The sequence below is a fragment of the Gymnogyps californianus genome, chromosome Z (assembly GCF_018139145.2).
Source record: "Gymnogyps californianus isolate 813 chromosome Z, ASM1813914v2, whole genome shotgun sequence".
Classification (NCBI taxonomy): domain Eukaryota; kingdom Metazoa; phylum Chordata; class Aves; order Accipitriformes; family Cathartidae; genus Gymnogyps; species Gymnogyps californianus.
The window spans coordinates 30,587,606-30,610,242 of NC_059500.1; the positions used below are offsets into that span (position 1 = coordinate 30,587,606).

The 22,637-nt window shown below is 40.1% G+C and overlaps 1 protein-coding gene across 1 annotated transcript in view; it reads right to left on the reverse strand.

Annotated features, from left to right (window-relative positions):
- KCMF1 (potassium channel modulatory factor 1) overlaps positions 1–22,637 on the reverse strand; it is a 64,097-nt gene that overhangs the window by 11,324 nt on the left and 30,136 nt on the right. Inside the window, exons 2-3 of the mRNA XM_050913429.1 lie at positions 20,162–20,329; positions 7,378–7,517 (exon numbers count right to left, since the gene is read on the reverse strand). Coding sequence (XP_050769386.1) covers positions 7,378–7,517; positions 20,162–20,329 — 308 coding nt within the window. The remainder of the gene's footprint in view (positions 1–7,377; positions 7,518–20,161; positions 20,330–22,637) is intronic.

The window sequence follows — 22,637 nt, forward strand, 5'->3', positions numbered from 1 at the left end:
GCCATTACAATTGCCATAATTATGACTTGTTTTCTGAATGACTCCACAAATAGCTTGAAAAGCATCTTCCATTTTTCTTTACAGTAGTTTTGCAGACTAATTTTAAAGTTTTACAGATGGCAGACAAAAAACCCATCCATTCCACAAAATTCTTCCCCCAAATGTTAAGTGCTCAAATTAACAGCACTTTGGCAGTTAAATGCAACTGCTGTCTATGAATTTATCTCTCTGTTTCTCACAGTCAAATAGTCTGGACTTTATGGAGCAACTCTGGCTGCAACATGAAGCCCAGGTTCCCAGTGCTCTTCATGCATATACTGAAGCTGTTGACAGTAGATCTCAAAAGACTGTGGGCATTAAGAACACCTACATAATAGCACACACACCTGTCTTACTCTTATGGTGGGGAGGACAAGGTCTTGAAATAAGTTTACTGTAAAATCTCAGCTGCTTTTGACAGCAGCTGCTACATCTTTAATGCCACTTTAATTTTAGTAGTAAGCTCTGAGCAGAAAACCAGCCATTTAAAAGCTTTTTGCTACAAGTCCTTCCCCTTTATTTTCAATGTTCAGCATTTCTCTTCAGAGAACTCCTCTTCCCAGATTTTTCACCACTACAGAAGTGATACAAGCTGACACACGACAGAGCAAAGACATCTTATTACAGCGTAATATAATAAATACTCAGCTATGCCAACATATCATACAGCTACCCTGTAGGGGCATAGGAATGGATGTATATTGGACAGATGGTTCTGAAGTCCATAAACTTATAAGCTGCTTAATCTTCAAGAATGTTTCACACCAACAGGAGACAACACCTTTGTCGTGGTTTAACCCCAGCCAGCAACTGAGCACCACGCAGCCGCTTCCCCCTTCCCCTCCCAGTGGGGTGAGGAGGAGGAAAGAGGGAAAAAAAAAGTAAAACTCGTGGGTTGAGATAAGAACGGTTTAATAACTAAAATAAAATATAATACTAACAATAGTAATAATGAAATACAATAATAATAATAATAGTAATGAAAAGGAATACAACAAAAAGGAGGGGGAGGAAGGGAAAAAACCAAACAACCAACAAAAAAAAGAAAAAATCACCAGTGATGCACAATGCACAATGCAATTGCTCACCACCCGCTGACCGATGCCCAGTTAGCTCCCGAGCCACGATCTGCGCCGCCCGGCCAACTCCCCCCTGTTTATATACTGGGCATGACGTTCCATGGTATGGAATACCCCTTTGGCTAGTTCAAGTCAGCTGCCCCGGCTATGCTCCCTCCCAGCTTCTTGCACACCTGCTTACCGGCAGAGCACGGGAAACTGAAAAGTCCTTGGCTGAAGATAAGCGCTACTTAGCAACAACTAAAACATCAGAGTGTTATCAACATCATTCTCACACTAAATCCAAAACACAGCACTGTAGCAGCTACTAAGAAGAAAATTAACTCTGTCCCAGCCGAAACCAGGACAACCTTCAAAGTAATCTTTTGTCATTTAAGCTACTCTGAGGAAGCAGAACCCCAACATAAGAACAACACGCTTCTGAAAGCAGCAAAGCAAAAGAAAGTTCTTTTGCCAACAGGACAAAGGCATTATGAACTGCGCATATTTGCCCGAAAAGGGGAGACAGTCCTCAGAAAAATATCAGCTAAGAAAAAGTCATAAGGAACAATGAGAAAGAGGGAATCTAAGTATCCTAATCCTAATTCTAAACATGAACTAAACTTCCAAGAACTCTGACTGGAAAAAGTTAATGAAGCACTGTTACACACAAACAAAAATTTAGTTAAGCATAAGCTCTGGCAAAATCACAACAAAGACTGCAGCATCACTGATCAAACATGACACAGCTAAAAATCATTGTTAATAGAACATACATGAACAAATGGTGCAGACAAAAGGAAAACATTGTCAGAAGTTTCTCCTGAAGTTAAGATCATTTGTATTAAAAAAAAATCACGTTACCCTGAATGATGTCTGAAAGATGACTGCAAGTCCTGTCAACCACGCTCACAAAATACCTGCCAGTTTCCAGAAGTGTGCTTATACTACCACTACCTCCCTATCTACATACAAGGTAACCACTTTAAGTGACAGTATTTCTGTAACCTCAACAAGAGACACTGTAATCTTCAAGAATGAAATGGGAACCATTCAGACTGTCTCAGATTGTCTATTTCATTACTGCAAGAAAAGCTCTTCTCAATTTTATCAGCAACATATCAACAACCTAGTCCTTACAGTTCGTGTACAAGGAGCCTAATTACTGCCTTGCTAAACATGAGAAAGTTGCTGCAGTGAAATGTAATAGTATAAAATTTGTCTCTGTTCTGAAATGAGATTCAAAGATGACATTTGATGAAGATTCCTAAAGTTTTTGTGTTTACAATGCTAGCAGACTTCTAGTTGAATGCTGCATTTTATTTGGAACAGTCAACTGACCTGAAACCCAACACCAACAATAACAATCATCATACTGACAGCCACATTCTTCTGCACTTGCCTTGTAATGCTTATTGTTACCCTTGGACATGTACTGGTAAAGAAATACTGGTAATAACTGAGGTTTTAGTGCTCACCAAAATCATATGATCTATTCTTTTTAGCGTGTAACCTTAGAGACTTAATCACAAAACTTATGAATACTCCCACAGACACCAGTATAAGTTTGAATTAAGTACCCAGAATTATACCAATCACCTTTGAGGAAGTATCATCAAACTCTCCTCCTGGAGTTCCTCTCCAGGACCTCAACATGCTGGCATGCCTCTCCAAAGTGCCTGTACACTAATGCACACAGCGTGGGGAATAACCATACTGAGTTAGAGATCTGTGTGCAGTTGCAGGGCTATGATCTTCTTGGGATCACAGAGACATGGCAGGATGGCTCCCATGACTGGAGTGTTGCAATGGAGGGATACAGGCTCTTTAGAAAGGAGAGGAAAGGAGCTCTTTAGAAGAGGAAGGGGGGCTTGCCCTTTATGTGAGAGAGCAGCTGGAGTGCATGAAGCTCTGCCTGGGAATGGAAGAAGAGCTAATGGAGAGCTTATGGGTTGGGATTAATGAGAGGACAGGCAAAGGTGATGTTATAGTGGGTGACTACTCTAGGCCACCCGACCAGGAAGAACAAATGGATCAGGCCCTCACAGACATATAGGAGCTACCTCACACTTGCAGGCCCTGGTCCTCATGGGGGACTTCAACCACCCCGATATCTCCTGGAGGGACAACACAGCATGACAGCAATCCAGGAGGTTCCTGGAGTGCACCGATGTAACCTCCTCCTCCAAGTGACAGAGAAGCCAATGAGGAGAGCTGCTCTGCTGGACTTCATAGTCACCAACAAGGAGGGGCTCATTCGGGATGTGAAGGTCAAAGGCAGCCTTGGCTGCAGTGACCTTGAGGTGGTGGAGTTCAGGATCCTGAGGGCAGGGAGGAAGATGAAAAACAAGCTCACAACCCTGGACTTCAGAAGAGCAGACTTTGGTCTCTTCAAATATCTGCTTGGAGGAGTCCCGTGGGATATGGCCCTGGAGGGTAGAGGGGCCCCAAGAAAGCTTGTTAATATTCAAGTATCATCCCCTCCAAGCGCAGGAGTGCTCCATACCAATGAATATGAAGGCAGGCAAAATGTCAGGAGGCCTACGTGGATGAACAAGATGCTCCTGGCCAAACTCAAACACAAAAAGGAAGCATACAGAAGTCACGCTCCTAGGGTAACCTTGGAGAAATACAGAAACATTATCCAAGCATCCCAGAACAAAGTAAGGAAAGCTAAAGCCCAAATGGAATTGAATCTGGCGAGCAATGTCAAAGGCAACAAGAAGGGCTTCTACAAGTACATAGGCAACAAAAAGATGACTAGGGAAAACGTGGGCCCATTCCTCATAAGACCTGGTTACACAGGACACCAAAGAGGCTGAAGTACTGAATACCTCCTTTGCCTCAGTCTTTACTAGCAAGACCAGCCTTCAGGAATTCCAGGCCCCAGAGACCAGGGGGAAAGTCTGGACCAAGGAAGACATTCCCCTGGTGGAAGAGGATTAGATTAGAAAATACTTAAGTGAACTGGACATACTTAAGTCCATGGGCTGTGATGGGATGCACCCACAAGTGCTGAGGGAGCTGGCAGATGCCACTGCGAGGCTGCTCTCAATCTTTGATCAATCACAGCAACTGGGAGAGGTGCCTGAAGACTGGAGTAAAGCAAACGTCACTCCTATCTTAAAGAGGGGTAAGAAGGAGGACCTGGGGAACTACAAGGCTGGTCAGCTCACCTCGATCCCTGGGAAGGTGATGGAGCAGCTAATCCTGGACACCATTTCCAGGCACATTAAAGACAAGAAAAGCATCAAGAGTAGTCAGCATGGCTTCACAGAGGGGAAGTCATGCTTGACCAACTTGATAAACTTCTATGATGAAGTGACTGGCCTGGTACATGACTGGAGAGCACTGGACATTGTCTACCTGGACTTCAGTAAGGCCTTTGACGCTGTCTCCCATAGGATCCTCATAGACAAGCTGCTGATGCACTGGCTAGATAAGCAGACAGTGAGGTGGAGTGAAAACTGGCTTAATGGCTGGGCTCAGACGGTGGTTGGGTTTTTTTGGTGTTTTTTTGACACTGGGAATTTTGCTGATGACACAAAACTGGGAGGAGTGGCTGATACGTCAGAGAGCCATGCTGCCATTTAGAGGCACCTCAACAGCCTGGAGAAACGGGCCAACAGGAACCTCATGAAGTTCAACAGGGGGAAGTGCAACGTCCTGCACCTGGGGAGGAACAACCCCAGGTACCAGCACATGCTGGAGGCCACCCAGCTGGAAACAGGTTTGCAGAAAACGACCTGGTGGTCCTGGTAGACCATGAGCCCACAATGTGCCCCTGTTGCAAAGAAAGCTAATGGTGCCCTGGGCTGCATTAGGAAGAACGCTGCCAGCAGGTCAAGGGTGGTGATCCTTTGCCTCTATCCAGCACTGGTGAGGCCACACCTGGAGTACTGTGCCCAGTTCTGGGCTCCACGTACAAGAGACACATGCACATACTGGAGAGAGTCCAGCAAAGGGCTACAAAGATGATTATGGGACTGGAGCACCTCTCCTATGAGGAAAGGCTGAGAAAGCTGGGACTGTTCAGCCTGGAGAAGAGCAGGCTCGTGGATGTGGGGATCTTATGGATGTACACAAATACCTGAAGGGAGAGTGAAAGGAAGACAGAGCCAGGCTCTTTTCAGTGGTGCTCAGTGACAGGACCAAAGGCAGTGGGCACAGACTCAAACACAGGAGGTTCCTCATGAATGTCAGGAAACATTTTTTTCACTGTAAGGGTGACTGAGCACTGGCACAGGCTGCCGAGAGAGTCTCTACCCTCAGAGATACTAAAAAGCTGTCTGGACATGGTCCTGGGCAACCAGCTCTATGGGGCCCTGCTTGAGCAGGGGATTGGACAAGATGACCACCAGAGGTCCCTTCCAACCTCAGTCACTCTGTGATTCCTGCCTGCCAGTACCTAACATTGTCACATGTACCAACACCAAATTCCTGAGAAAAATCAGCAGAAAGTAAACTTCTTATCTGCACCACTCTGAACATAGGAATGGTGGAATTTAATGGACCAAAAATTCTTTGACTTATTCTTTGAAGAACAGGGGGGCTGGGTGGAGGGGCAGAGCTGTAAAAGAAAAGTGATTCCATCCCTGTAAACTTCCCTTAAAGATCTAAAAATAAGTATTTAAAATAAAACACATCTGTGGATGGACAGAGATACTACAAGGACTACAAGCTCAGTATCTAAACAGAAATAATTGTGTGAAAGCCTAAGACCACAAATATTGAAAATCCATAATATTTTCCTCTTTAGTAATATTGTAGCCTTTCACTATCTACAGTAAGACTGCAGTACCCATGTAGTTTTATGTGCATGCACACTAAACATTTATCTCAAAAGCTAGATTCAAAGCTTAGCACAAATATATACAGTCATATAAAGGACAATATTTTAATCCTTGAATCATTGTTTGGAACAAAGATGTAACAATGTTGCAGACTGACTCACAAAAAGGAAAGAATTTTTTTTTTTTTTTTTAACACATACAAGTCTTTCAGGAATCAGTGGAGTAGCGGGTGTCTAGAATCACAAATTTAGGCTCTATGTACTGAGTTCTAGAAGTCACAGCTGCAAACAAGGATGCATCAAATTTAAAAACCTGGAATCTTAACATTCTGTGTCAGGAACATATCACTGACATCAAGTGGTGCAAATCAGAACTGCAATACCAAGCCAGCACAGAAAGTCATCCAAACGTGGAACTTTCAATGGTTGATGCTATGTTTGAAAGTTGCAAAGTTAAAGAAAAACTCAAGGAGATGATAAAAATCGCAGTGTGTCACTAAGTTAAATTACGATCCTACAGTGCAACTGATCATGAAATAAACTGTTTCACTTCATGTGCTTTTAAGAAAGATCAGAACACCTTTGAGTCTCAAAAAGGTGGACAAACCACCTCCCCATCACTCCTTTGCACAAGATCCTTAATAGGCTTGGTGAGGAAAGGTTCATTTTCTTCCACAGAATTCCCTGGAAGTTAAGAAAACTAGAAGATTAGAATAGAGAACCTATTTAAGTAATTTCTTCACAATGTATTAGTGATGAGTAATCCACTTCAAGCATTCACATTTTTCTAGAAATCTACAGTACAACAGTTAACCAGATAAGAGCACCCTGGATGTCGTTCTGCTAACCTAGTTTCTCTTACTCCCAAAGACAATCGGGACAGCAGGGGCTAACACCTTAGATTAAAGTATTTCTGTTCAAATTTGTTTAAGAAGTGCGTTTTTAACCATGTCAAGTGTCCTAATGGTTAGAGATGGGGGAAAAACTCCTGCTTTAACAGCAATAGTTTCAAAAGAATGACAACTTCCACTGCATAAATACACCAGGTCCATTACAAAAGCTATTTCAAAAACACACCAAACGGTCTGCATGTCTTCCTCTCTCTTACAGTTACAAAAGACTGGCACAGCTATGAGCTTCCAGGACAATTACGTACTGGTTGTGAAAACGGACACACGGCTACACAGAATAACCAAGAGTACATTCTAAATTTTGTCTTACAGGATAATAAACTCCTAAACATGGCAGCCTTTACCTCAGGACAACCAAACAGCAACCATAAAAGAAGAAAGCAAGCTCATTATATTACAATACCTATGAAACATAGAAGAATTTTGATATCACTGTCAAATGTAGGTATGTCTTCTTACAAAGCATTTAAATGAACTCATGCTTCAAGAAAGAAAAAGAACAGAAAGATACCAATTTTCCAGAAGAGAGGCTAATATATTTTCACCACAATTGAAAGCCAATTCTGAACTTTCTTACCACTTCTGTTGACGTTTCTGCATGCTCAGAAGTAACATGTTCTTGAAGAGATGTTTCCGTATAACCCATTTTCCCACAATAAGGACAAGTAAAAGACTGTGGCTGCTCTACAGAGAAAGCTTCTCCACCATAGTACAAATCTGGAACAGAAAGTGTTTAAATAGAGGTTACTTCAAAGCAGTAGCATCATTTATTTTGTTCATGTAAACCTCTGTTTATAAATGCACTTCAATGTAACCACTGCAAAATTAACCTGGTATTTAATTGAAATGGCTATTTTAATCTTGTATAAAAGGCCATAGGCTGATATTCAAGAAGTGTTCAATTACTGATGACAAAAAACAGACAGACTACATTTCATTTTCATTAGCAAACATAACATAGTTTTCTAATATTCACTAGGAGCAAAGACTCCTATGATGCTGCTGCTGATACTGCCAAATGTTCACTTTTCCGCCACCCTTTTATGCCATGTACAGGGTCACCTATGATATTTTGAATCATAAGGTGAGTTTTCAAAAGCTGAACTCTCAACAGTGCCTCAAAAATTTAGATTGAAATTTAGCAGTCCTCAGTGATACCATATGTCAATATTTATGCCATAGCTGAACCACTGCTTCACAATAAGTGGTTTTAGAAATGTCTCAAATATGTAATATAAAAGATTGATAGTGAAAAAGGAATCTGATTATGTTACACACCGGTTGCAACTTTTAGGTGCATTGAATTTAAGCACTTTCACACTACTGATGAAAAGCAGGCACTTTTAAGTTGCAAAAGTAGAAGTTCCCCAAACTTAACATGAAAATTTATTAAACCATGCAAGAAAAGAATGCTTTTCTCTCTCGTCCTCTGCAGGTATTATGTAATCTACAGGAAACATGAATAAACTTCACATTCACATCAAGCTAAAAAGTCTGATTTTCTCCAGCAGGTAATTTAAAATCTTTTAACTGACGTTTTTTCTAGGACTCACTGATAAGTAACTAAAAAATATTTTCATAGAACTATGAATATTCTGCTATAAATTAAAAATTGGATAAGTCTGAACAGATATTAGAACTCATGTTCTACACTACAAGGCAGTATCTGTCTAATGTGTTAGGAATATGTCCTTCTGACAGCTTAAGTTGCAGCTTCCTAAGGTTTATGACATCTTCTGCTAGTGACGTCTCTTTAGGACATGACTAGGAAGAACAGAACAACATTTTTGTTTCTGCAGCTTTACAAAAGATGCTTTAGCTAAAAATGTACATATATACTATAATCCACTATATTAACAGCTAGTATTTTACATATAACTAGGTTTTGAGGACTAACACTGCAAGACAATACAGGAAATGAACTTTAGTAACATGCTAATATGCAGAGTTAAAGATACAGAATCAGATTAATATACTGCAGAATCAAGTTTACGTTCAGTAAGTCCCTGTTCCCCTTATTTGGAAACTGCTTCCAGAGAATTTAAATGCTGGAGGATGAGAGAAAGATACCCCTTTAACAGGCATGGTAAGAAATACCTAAGTAGGCAGACAGCCTTGCCAAAGAAGAAACACTATCTGACACACTGAGCATTTTAACTGGTTCATCAAATTAACTATAACACTAAGCTTGAGTACCAACCTGAATCTAGGTTCATTTATTCACATACACATGAGGAAAACATTATGTCCAACCATCCAAAGTAAAAAGTACCCAGCCAATTAAGTCTTAGTTCTCCAAAGCAGCATTTGAGGTTCCATTAAATGTTTTATACAATAAGGCACAGAAGCAACTTTTCATTAGAGAACGGAATCGTGTATCAGGCATGACTGAAACTGAGAACTACACAGACTGAAAGTCAGCATGAATGTAAGTTGGAAGACATGCCCAAAATATTAGCACCCCCAGCCCCCAACCTGAAAGTCATTTATATAGTACTGACACAAACACATGCCTGGAATCATTATTAGAGGGAAATCCCAAAGGTCCTTGCACAACATGTATCAGGACTCAGTTCTGAACGCATCCGAGTCACCCAACACACAAATGATGGGCATTTTTCCTTGACAGGCTGTCAGGCATTCAGCTGGCATCCTAACAAGAAGACATTGTATGTCTTAATTCAAAACATCTGTCCTTACCTGATCCCCTATAAATCCATGGGAAGAACCAGTGAAGCTATGAAGAGGAAGGTCTACCTTCCCACATTTGTGGGACAGGTCGCTGGCCAACACTTAAATATACCATATTCAACTGAAGACAACAATACTACTAAGCTGGACGAAAGCTTCTTGCAAACTCTGAAATCTGCTTGTTTGGTTCATAAGCTAAGTATCCATCAGCTTTAGAGTATGTTCTGAATGCTCAGCAACAGGAACAGCAAATTCCCCCATGTCACAGCTTTTAAAACTATCTGTAGTTCTTATCCATTACTCACAGCAAGCTTGTTTATTCTATAAGAGCAGACTGGTACAATTACTCTGACAGGTGACCAGAAAAACTGGGTCTGAGGCAGGATTACACCATTAGCATTCAGAACTGTGAGTCCCTATGTACAGGTGTCAAGCAACATCATCCTACAGGATGAACCAATTAGATTTACTTACATGCACAACTATCTTTGACTTGAATAGCTTCTCTAAAATTACAGCACACATTTTCCAGGTGGTGACGAGTCTTGTTTCCAAGTCTTCCATTCTCCTCTTATTTACATGATATGCAATAAAGACTTACATGAAAATTAACCTGCTCCGAGTTTGAGGTGGTATGGAGACTGTTTCAGATACAACACACAGAAGATCTACATAATTCACAGAACTGGAAGATTTTGGAGCTCCTAACCAGTGTCACTTCAGTATATATTTCACTAGGTACTCCTCTGAAAGTTTATCCACAAATCACATTCAGACTCCCATTCTGATATAGCCAAAAACCTGAATGTGGGTAAAAAAATTACCAATATGCTGCAGCATACTCAAATACGAAGAATTTACATATGTCATGGTTTTAAATGAGGAAAGCACGAACAAGGTTTACGTGGAACAAAGTTCTAAGCAGTCACTAAAACAGTCTCTGAATGGATCAGCCATACAGACTCTGAAACAGATACTCTTTCAGAAAAATATATCTGTAAGGCAAAGGATTCAAAATGATGGTTGTCTAGAACAGAAAAATGCAAAATGCTTCAATGAAGATGGATGAAAGAATCCTCCTTGTAATTATATGAAAAAAATTCTAATTAAAGTAGCTCATTACACAAGTTGTTACAGTATATAGCAAAAAAGAAAGCTTTAAAAGCATTCTTAGTTCTACAGTGTCATTGCACAGAGGAAATGTAAACTTCAGTTCTCACTTTTTCAGTGTCCTGAAGATATAACAGAGTTGGAACTTAAGTAGAGATTCTAGGAACAAAATAAGTAAGATGGTGTTGTGGTTTAACCCCAGCCAGCAACTAAGCACCACGCAGCCGCTTCCCCCTCCCCCCTCCTAGTGGGGTGGGGAGGAGGAGGGAAAAAAAAGTAACACTCATGGGTTGAGATAAGTTTAATAACTAAAGTAAAATAAAATACTAACTAATAGTAATATAATAATAATAGTAATGAAAAGGAATATAACAAAAAAAGTAACACCCAAGAAAAGACAAGTGATGCACAATGCAATTGCTCACCACCCACTGACTGATGCCCGAGCCGCGATCCACGCCTCCCAGCCAACTCCCCCCTCTTTATATACTGGGCATGACGTTCCATGGTATGGAATATCCCTTTGGCTAGTTCGGGTCAGTTGCCCTGGCTATGCTCCCTCCCAGCTTCTTGTACACCTGCTTGCTAGCAGAGCATGGGAAACTGAAAAGTCCTTGGCTTAAGATAAGCACTTCTTAGCAACAACTAAAACATCAGCATGTTATCAACAGTATTCTCACACTAAGTCGAAAACACACAGCACTATACCAGCTATTAGGAAGAAAATTAACTCTATCCCAGCCAAAACCAGGAAAGATGGCCAAACTTTTGAACTGAACAGTTGAGAATAATTCAAAATTTTACTGCATTTAATCTGCCCAAACAGCACATGCAAACACTGTATTGTTCTCTGAAACTCAATAACTGAACAAGAACTTCTGCAAAAAAATTCTGCATACCTGTGGGAACAGCAAAAATGCCAGTCACAAACACATCAAAAGCTAATGACAGTTTGTTTAGTTGATCCTGATTTCCCTCAAGCTTTGGTATGATCCTCATGATGATGATTAATACCTATTTACTGATTGGAAAAATTAAATTCTCCATCACTGCAAACACACATGCAAGAACACCAAGTCAAGTTTTCCTTTGAGGACTCTTTCTAGCTGAGCAGACTCATTTCTGGGCATTTTCCAAGTCCTGACATCTTATACACTGATCTGGATAAAACAAGAAGATGACGACTCAAAGGGGAAGCTAATGAAAAAAGGGGCAAATCATCTTATTCTTTAGAGGATTTGCATATAAAAGTAACTTCTGCATCTACTATCTAAAAAGAAAAAAAATCCCTCAAAATTATCAGGTGGTCTAAAAACCTCTACCTATAAACCTCACTACTTCATGAATGTAAGTATTTTCAAGTAAGGCAGAAGTACCAACTCCAGCTTCGCAGCTGAGCAAAGGGCACAGGGCCACAACCAATCTGAAGAGAGTGGTAAATAGATTAGCATGCAGGTAAAAGTATCTTTTCCTTAGACATGTTGTTAGCTCAGTCCAGATGTCAAGAATTCCAGCAGTACACACTGTTCTATCACAGAGGGGAGAGGTTTGATGAGTACTGTCAAACCCTGTGTTTCTGGTCCCTGCTTTTAGAGAATATGAAACAAGCCATTTATTGATTAAAAAAATAAAAATCTGAGCTCTTTCCAGCCTCCTGTTTATACTCCTGCATGTTCTCCCACTCATACCTCCTTCCACATCTTTCTCACAATACACAGCAAACGTACATGCACATGCCAAATAAATATGCCTTCATCTGGAAAAAAATTAAGAAGTGTACCTGTCAGAAGCGAAACCAGTCACTGGCAAATCCAAATACTTTTCCTTTAGAAGTTTATACCTCCCTTCTTTTTTCCTCCTCAACTTTAATCTCTCTCCACCTCTTAGAATCAAAATCTGTCCCTTTTCTAATCTGAAATACAGGTCACCAGGTAAGTTTTCTTTTAAAATATGACAAATTAAAAAAAAACAAAAAAAAAGGTTGGTAATTAAGTGATATAATCAATCTTTGTGTCTATTTTTAGCATTGCAGTTACTGAAAGGATATTTCTCTACCTGTTTCGTTTTTACATCAAAAATCCTAACAATTATGAACACAGTCATGTTATTGACTATCGAAGGCTCATTTGCTAAGGAAGACCCTAACAATTAGAGGTAGTATGCAAAAAAATGAAAAGGCCATGCCTCCATGGCTGCAGAAGCATGGCAACCTACAATTGTATTACTGTTTTCATTTACAGTTGTATTACTGTTACGATGCAACTGGCCCATGACCAAAAAATTACCCATTCTGGCCACAAAGAAATCTTTCAGATAATGTATTTTGGTTCTTTCCAAATACCTTCCCACACAAAAGCAGGAGTCCATAACTCCTCAAACTCCTCTGGACCTCTAAAGCCCTCTTTTCAAAGTAGCTAGGAAGGCAAGGTTGCTTAGTAAAAAAGAAAACTGGACTAAATCACGTCCCTCTAGGAGAAGATTCATTACCCACACTGCTTATCAATTACAGGAAGAATACAAAAGAGTAGAAGGATCAGAATACTGTCTGAAGAGGACTCAACAATAGTTTATGAAGTTAGATTTCAAGCTCAAGTGTTTAGACATTATAGCTTTTCTGGAAAAAACCCCGAATTTAATGTGAAAACTCAACCAAAAATATGAGCAGTTTTGCTTTATTATCCATCTATAGCTACAGTCTGCTTGTATTTAACATTTAAATCTAACTAACACATTCTTAAACTTGGCAGCAGGTTAGTAGTGAGATGGAATTACATTAGGTTTCCTTAGATAAAAATCAATCTTTCAAAGAAATGATTCAGGACTACATTTTATAACAGCTTGTCCTTGCTTTCTGTTAAGACATATTTCTTTACAAGGGTACACAGCAGTCAGGAATTTTAGTTTCACTTTTCTTCATATGAGTAATGTAATTTCAATTTGATATATACATAGAGATAAAAATGTTTGTATTATCCAAGTTGTAGTGTATTTGTTTGAATTTTTGTTTCAACATTTGAAGAAACTAAATGGTGGCAACACACCACATTTTACAAAGTATATATATTCCTGTATCACTGATCAAGCAGCCATACTATTCAGAACAGTATTACCCTTAAAACTGCTGTTAGTTCTGTTTTGCTGCAGATTTCCTGAACAAAAAAACATTCTAAAACCTGCTAGATATTCTGCTATAAACTTAAGAGAAATAATACTTACATACCTTCTATTTATAAACATTTGCATAAAGGAACAGGCCAACGGGAATCTAACAAAATTCAGCCCAGCCCTGCCCCAGGCAGCGATGCCGACAGGGCCAGGGAGCAGCTCTGAGGAGATGGTTCTGGGTGCAGGGGGGCAGCAAGCTGAGCAGGGGCCAGCCATGTGCCTAGAGCAGTATGAGTAAGGGTGATCCCCTCAGCTCAGCACCCGTCAGCCTCATCCAGGCACTGCATCACGTTTGGGGCCTCCTGGTACAGGGGAGACATCAAATTGAAGTGAGTTCAGCAGAAGGCCATTAAGATGGCAAGGCTGGAGCTCTCACCCTGCAAGGAGAGGCTGCAGGGCCAGCACTGGTTCAGCCTGGATCAGATAGCTTTAGGTCACCTAACAGCTGCCCCCATACCTACAGAGATAGGATCAAGGAGACATAGCCAGGCTCTTCACAGTGCTGCAGCATAGGAGGACAAAAGCATATAAGGAAAAACGTTTTCCGCCATCTGGACAGGCAGTGGAACAGGATACCCAAACAGCCCCTGTGCCATCTCCATTCCTGGAGCTTTTCAAGACCGAAGTGGGCAAAGCCCTAACTAACCTGGTCTGATCTCAGCTTGGAGCAGAAGGTTGGACCAGAGACCTCCAGAGATCCCTTCCAACCAGAATTATCTTATGACTGATCCTATGAAACAAAGATACACAGTGATATAGCTGTAATACTCATCTGGACTCTAATACACTGTTAATCACCAATGTTGTCCTGCTTCACAGACTGGTGGGATCTGCTCTCAATAGGTGGGATCTACTCACCTCACCTGGAACTCTCCCCGTTCACTACAAAGTCAGTGCAAGAGCCACATTTGCTAGACTAAAATGCCAGCTCGGTTGAATGTGGAAACAGCTGCTCATTCCTTCCAGCCAGAGTATCACTATTTCAATCTGAGTAAGTTTCCAGTACAGCTATGTGTCTAGCAGGAAGAAACAGCACATCCTCCATTTTTCTTCATGCAATTCCATCAGCCGCTAATCTCAGTATTCAACCTCACAGCCAGATAGCACAGGGCTAACTACTTCAGCACAAGACACACTGCTGGGGCTGACAGTGACTACATGGCAGGTATTCAGTTATTCGTCCAGCAGCAGCTGGGTGTTTTGTTTCCCCAGCAGGCGTCAGGGCCCTGAGCTGACCTATAGGCCTTAGCTGCCTCAGCCAGCCTCAAAGCAGACCTCCATACACACCCTCTGCCCACAGGCTACATCTAAGGTCTGACCATCTGGCCATGAACTACGCTGCAGCTGCACCCAGCCCTCCTCCTGCCTTAGACGGGCTTCCTGCATGGACCCCAGAGCTGCCTTGTTATACTTGCTTTGTCTGGGACTGTCAACAGGACCTACTCCTATTACCAACCCTGCCCTGCACACCCTGTCAGTGAGGACGCTGCCCCTGCCTGTGCTGTGGTCACCCTCAGCGCCTGGTTTGTTATTCCTTGTGGAGCAGCCCTGGTCTCACTGCTCCCTAACAATAAGAACCACATGCTGAAGCCATGAACGAGCACAGATGCTAGTGAAGATGAGAGCGGATTTGCAGCCCATCTGCCAACACAGAGCAGTGCCAAAACAGCAGCTGCTGCTCAAAGGTAGGGTCAACTAGCTGGGGAGCAGCTCTGCTGAAAAGGACCGGGGGATCCCAGTAGACAGCAAGCCAAACATGAGCGAGCAGTGTGCCCCTGCATCACAGAAGGCAAACGATGACCTGGGCTAAATAAGTAAGAGAATGGCCATCAAATCAAGGGATGTGATTATCCCATGTTACTTGGCACTTGTTAGGCAACACCAGCAACACAGGGTTCAGTTTGGTCTCTCCAACTCAAGACAGATATCGAAACAAAATGGAGAGGATCTAGGGGTTTTTTTGTGTGTACACACATTTGTGTCCACCAAGACAGTTAGAGGGTTGGAGAACTTGACATAACAATGGTTGAAGGGATGGGGTTCATCCACCCTAGAGAAGACTCAAGGCAGATCTCATCTCCAGTCTCAGTATAAGAAGAAACAGAGGTACGCTCTTCAAAAGGAAGCGTGGTGATGGGCTGCAGGCACAAGCTGCTTCAGAGGAAGTTCTGCTTGGATAAAGGGAAACAAAAAAACACCCCAACATTCACTGCAGGAACTAAATGCTGGAATAGGTGGCCCAGAAGTGGTGAGGGAAATATTCAAGACTTGGCTTGGTGTGATAGCACAACTTACGTCCCTGCTTCCAACAGAAGGTTGGATCAGATGATCTCCAGAGTCCCCTTCCAAACAAACCAGACTATTCTATGATGCTCTGACTTAGCAAGATATGCACTTAGCAGACAGATCTTGTTCTAGCGGTTGAAAAAAAAAAAAGTCACAACAGCCTCAAGCTGAATTCTGGTGAATCCAATCAGACCTCACACTACACATTATCAAGGTAACCATTATTTAAGCAGCTCCCTTTGCCCAAGAATTAGGCACAAAAGGTGGATGGATCTTCTGTCACATAAGCACCTGAGCCAACAAGTGAACGTACACTTGTTCTGTACTTCGATAAGAGTAACACAGTATGATTTTGGCAAAGAATTCTACTAACAATTTGTATTACTTTCTTTGCCAGTATAACCCCTTTAAAATGGTGGAGGTAATGTGCAAGCCACATGCTTAAAATCATAAAACATCTAACAGCTTAGGATTCTTTTTCGGCAGAAAGAAAAGTGGGAAATTTGCTCTGAACTTCTCCATTGTCCTGACAAATTGTCCTACAAAAAGCACAAAAGTACAATGACTGCCTGGTAAGCACATTCCTGTTCTTTACCCAGGCCTATTGCAATTCTGCACTTTGACCCCTCAGAAAGAAACTAATTGGATTTGTGCTTTAAAGGCCACTTGTCATTACATATGAGACTTAATATTTTATTTTAAGCTCTGTCCCTGTTACAGCAGCATATCACTCTTGGCGTGTGTGTGAAAGCATTTTTTCCAGTGTCTCTTGTGGGGACTGAAGAACAATAGCACTGCCATTGTTCTGGATCCCATCTTGCTTCAAAATTAATACTAGGTCATACACTGATTCCTGAAAGACAAATATGCCAACCAGATGGTACAAGAGTGAACACATGTGTAGCCAGAAATCACTAGGGCTTTTTATTTGTTTTCAGTGTTCTCATATGGGCTCCTATACTAGTCCAAGTCTTGGGGGGGGGGGGGAAATAAATCAAAAAATATTGAGAAGACAACAAAAGCTCCTTCAGAGCACCTGAAGAAGTCCACCTTCTTGCAATATACTCTGCAACATTATTACAGCACCTAGGAACCCTAAAAACTGATCAGAATTTTCATGGAGGTAAACAATGTTAACTATTTCTACACTGAAACAATCCCAGACATAGGATCATCCATGTAATTAGCTGTCCACCACAAACCTGAACTTGGTCACAGCTTTAGGCACAGAGTAGTTAGGCAAACTCCACAGTTATCTGCATATAGACAGTGCTGGCCGGAATGGTGATGGGAACTAGAGGTACAGGGTCCTTTTCATCAGCTGCAGATGGACCTTGAATAAATGACTGACTGATCCCCATGCGCACTGTTAAAAATCAGAAAAATGACACTGACTTCCTCTGAAGTGCTTACATCAGTTTCGCAATGGAAGGATCCCCCACTCTGCTTCCTTCTCCTTTGTAAAATACTCATCTTTTACCAGCTGTCCACTTCCCACCATCAACAAAAACTGTAAGTTTACTCCTACTAAAAACAGTTTTCATACCTTTGAATCAAACCTGATTACAGACAACAGTATTGAAGTTTGTCAATGGCCAGGTAAACTACAGTTCACACACCTACCTATACTAACAGCCTTCCATTCTGTGTTTCTACTGAAGTCTTCCTTACTTAGAAAAACTCCCTACTCATACTGTCATACATTAGAAAACATTCTCCTTTCATTTGACTTCCCACATCACCAGGAACTGACTGAAGACTTCATTACTTCTATGCCATTTAGTTCTACACTGCCAATCTTCCCCTTGAGATTATTTTCTTTTAACCCATTAATAGCTGCTTCCTTGGTGATTTTTAATATTCACTAGTACAGCTATCCTGACAACTCTGAAACAGATCATTCTAGACTAGTTCTACCATTCATTATTGATTTTCTAATTACATTTAACATTCCTTAGCTTCTAACTTTGTGGATGTTCCTCAAAATCACATGATCTCCTTGGCTACACAGGCCCTTTGAAAAGTTACCACAGTTTCTCTAAGCATCTGTACAATACTGTAAAGACACACTCCTTTAAGTCTTACATTCTACCAGGAACTGTAAAATAAAAACATTTTAAGAATGACGTCGCAGACCTTCCTGAGCCCTAAGGAATATGTGATTTATAAATATTCCCTCATTCATTCTCCAGTGTATAAGCTTACAAGGTCACTAGTACTCAGGTGCCATCAACCTTTGCTGTAGTTCACAATCTGGTGGTGATGTATTCTTTCCTGTTCTTGTTCTACAGTGTTAATCAAATCAGGAGTCTTGCTGCAGAGCTGAGCTGCAGTATTTTTTTTCCTAACACTGGTTCTGTGGGAGCAATGCTCTGATATCAAGCCATATGAAATTTCTAGAGCTTGTTTTCTTATTCTTCTTATTTAAAGCTGCCACAGTAGCATAAACTCCAAGCAATGCAGAAGTAGCCCTTGGAATCCTATTACCCATCTCAATACTGTACTGTGAACTTTCTTCCACCCTGCCACCCGTATTCTTCATGCAGACCTAAATAGTAAAAAATGACTCCTCTCTGCTCCCACAACACACACAAATAAAATGCATTAAACCAAAAGATACATTTATCAAAGAATTCCGAAACAGCAATATCCAAGTTGCAAGAAACAAAATATATTTCCTAGATGTTCTTAGGTTCTGACGATAGGCATTTTTTAAGAGAGCAGTGTTTAGAACAAGTTTCCTCATTGCAGCACACTGAAAGCTTTGACATTTAATATTAGCTTAAGGCTTCATAGCAAGTTTTCTTACCCCTATGATGAGCATTTAACGTTTACAGCAATGCTGTCCTTTCAGTCCATGTGTAACATCCACGAATAACTGTTGCTAAGAGGCTAAGAAGTTTGAATTGTACAGCTCAAACAGTGACCAGAATTCTGAATTAATATACTGTACACAGAGAATTTTACCTCATTAGTGAGACCAAAAAGAAGCCTGAAAAGAAACACATGCAAGCTAAAATGGTTGCGTGCATTTTTGATAAAGCACTAAATTATTTCCTTCCAAATCCTGGATTCCCAGGGCCCAGATTTTTGAAGTCATGACCAGGCAGTCTTAGGGCAAGCAGATGCCTGAGAATTAAAAGAAAATGAAAGACATCTTCAAAGGCCGTGTTGAGAAATGAACTGCATGTTTCTATATATAGCTATTCTCTAATCTTTAAAGCAATGAAGATGTAGATTTTACTTCTGTTTTAATAAAAAAGGTAAAGAAATAATTTACAATTCATAAGACTTCAGCTTTTAAGAAATCATCATATTTAAAGAATTCAAAACGTAATGAACAATACAGCCAGAATTGCTAAAAAAAAATAATCTTAAAGTCCTAGCCCCATGGGCTTAACATAAAAACAAAATGTATCTCCAGCATCAGCAACATCTTAGAGCTGTGGTTTGTCACAGAAGTATCTCATGAGTTACCTGTTACAAATATGGTGTAATAGAAACAACAAGCAGGATAGGACACAAGAACAATTATTTTTTATTTTAAATATTGACATGGCTTTACAGTCAGAAATAATTCTTAAATTAATAGATCTTCAAAGGAGTTCCAAGAAGACTACATGCTAGTCCTTGTCACTAATCTTTTATACTCAGCCCATCACTATCCCTGCTGTTCCTACAGTCCCACATAAGCCAGTAGTGAATAACATACCCACAATATCTCACCAGGATTTTTCCGCTTGTACACTGTAGCATTTAAGTAAAGCATACTGGGGGGAGAAGGTTGCCACGTCTTCCAAATTGGATGTTAATTAGAAGTAGTCATTGTCATTAAGTATATTTATTAGTCTGATAACCTGCTGTTATCAGACCAAAATAAAAAAAACCCACAAAAATATATATATGCACCAATTAAAAAGAAATATATAGATCAGTCCTTGTATGCTAAAATCAAAGAAAACATGTCTGTTTTTTAGAAGATGAGAACTTCCTCTTATTTTCAGTATACTAATGGGGGAAGTGATTAATAAGTACAAACATAATATGGATTTTCATGTTTCTAGACACAACATAGCAGCAAATTACTGAAGTTTGAAATGATCACTTACCAAAATCTACTCTTGTTAGTATGCACTGCATTGGATGGTCAGTTGTGTGCCTTGTCGTCGTTGCACCACTTTCATAACAAGTTGCACACAGATCGTAATCGTAGCAAATTAAACACTTGTATCGGCGACCTCGAAAATTTCCTTTTAAACATGCATCACAGCTGACACCTGTAAACAAATAAAATTGCTTTAAAACAGCAATAAATGCACTTTTTTAAAATAGGAGGCAGATTTGTAGCTACTGCCTCTCAACAACTAAAAGGAGCCAGCCATTTCTGACATGTGCAGCTGACACAAGATTCAATTTTTAAATATTTACATCTTTAAAAGACACAGCTCTCCCAAAATTAGAATCTTGAATTCTTGAAGTAAAGTAAGGGCAAACCCAAGCACCTGAAACAATAATTGGTTAAGTTATAAAATCTCTTTGGACGCACCTTCATACAGGCACCTTTACCTAGTAGTATTGACTGGTATTTTGACTGTTCAGTTAGGAATCTTGGGCCAAACACTCTTAAAAGCTAAACGGTATAATGGCTGATTGAGAGCAAAAAACAACAGCAATAAGCAAACCAACCACTGACAAAAATCCACTAGCTTTTCAGCCTTTACTCTCACACTTCCTAATACTTTAATTCTGAAGAATACCATAACCATCCCTGACACTGTATGTGGGGTAGAAATTAGGATCTTTTTCCATTTTAAATAACAGAAAAAAAGTTAAGGTGTTTTTTGAAGTTAGGCTGCATCACCTCTCTCCACCCTATTTCTTTCTCAAGCTCAACCTTTGCACTGTAAGGTAATCACACTGCATGTGTCAGAAAGGCTTTGTAGCTTCCAAAGCTTTTCAGTTTTCTCTGCGTGGCTTCAGTTCTCTCTTGGTTACTTAGTTAAGTGCAGGAGAAGTGTCATCATCTTGTAATCTGTCAAGTCTAACACAAACTTCCTTCAATTGCAGCAGCAAATTAAGGGCCTCCACAAAAGAAACCAGTGTATACAATTAAGGCAGGATTTTGATCAACATCCTTTTTCAGCATCAGCTAAGATACGTTCTTCATAGCTTGGTACAAGCACAGAAAACGTTAGAGAAATAAAACTGCCGGAACAAAATAGTCACATTAGCCACCTCCCTACTTTAAGCCTAACTGCCAGAGAACTGGTGTTAATTATAGAAAATTTCTTGCATTTTTCGTTGTGCTGCTCCACTCTGTAGCATCTGAACAGAAGCTTTACCACATGTAATACAGGAATGCAACAATAAGTAATTTCTTTTAAATCTCTGTTACTTGTTCAAACAATTGCATCACCACATTTAGATGAACTGTGGACAAAAGTATTTTATCATTTTTTCCTTTACTTCCTTTACCTACAGGGATAGCTTAAGGCATTATCTAATAATTTCTAATGTCTAAGCACTGTGCTTATATGAATACTGAACCTATTTCTTTAGTTGCCTCACTCAGTATCTACTTTGAAAGCACCACTCTACATGGAATAGTGTATTACAAAAAAAATATTTCAAGAATCTTTGTTAGTAACCTCAAAGAACTACATTTTGAGGATGGCCCTGTTACCATCTTCAAAGTTGTTTTTTTTTAAATCTTTCTCACTTGACATGCTTTTCTCTGAAGTTTCATCCATAAACTCTGAAGGATCTGTAACAATCTTTGATGATTTGGACACAGAGTGACCTAACTTCTGAGAACACCTGCTTGTTAACTCTGTAGAATGAATTTCATTGCTTCAGTTGGTTTGTTTGCTTTTTTTCCTTCCATAGAGATCTACAAAATTTTACCTATGTAGCATCCTTATCTCCCCAACAATGCATGCTATACACAAAACAGTTATCAGTTATTGGCAGCACTGCAAGTCTTTTTGTTGCCTACTAAACTTTCTAGAAAACAGCTAATCAGCAAGTTAGACATCACAGGAAATAAGCAGACTAGTTTAACCTAGAGTCTATGTCAGACACTAATAGCTTTCCAGACGAAGTGTTAAGCCATGGTTCTCCAATAAGTCATATTTTCCCACTTTTTTCCTTTAAGCTCAAAACAGTTGATTTAATGCAGATGTAAGCCTCTTTACAACAGTCAAACTCCTCCTGTCACATGTTCTCTCAAACATCTAGATCGTTCTACTTGAAGACAGACACGTTTTTAAGTTTTCATTTACATGTTTTCTTCATGCCAATACTTCTCTATATCATTCCAAACTGCAACCCCCATACACTTTGTGATATTAACTTTGGAGAAGTTCAGCTACAAACATAAATCACAACATAATGTTTGCATTTAAAACTTAAGAACATTTCCAGTGGAAATGTACAAGAACAACAGATGAATTTTGCTTCTTATGATCAATTATCAGAAAGTCTACAATTTGATTTGAACAGAAAAACTAGCATTAGCATAACACATCACTATGGCTGGTGAAGTCAGACCAACAGAATAACAAAGTTAGAGACAGCATGCTTTCT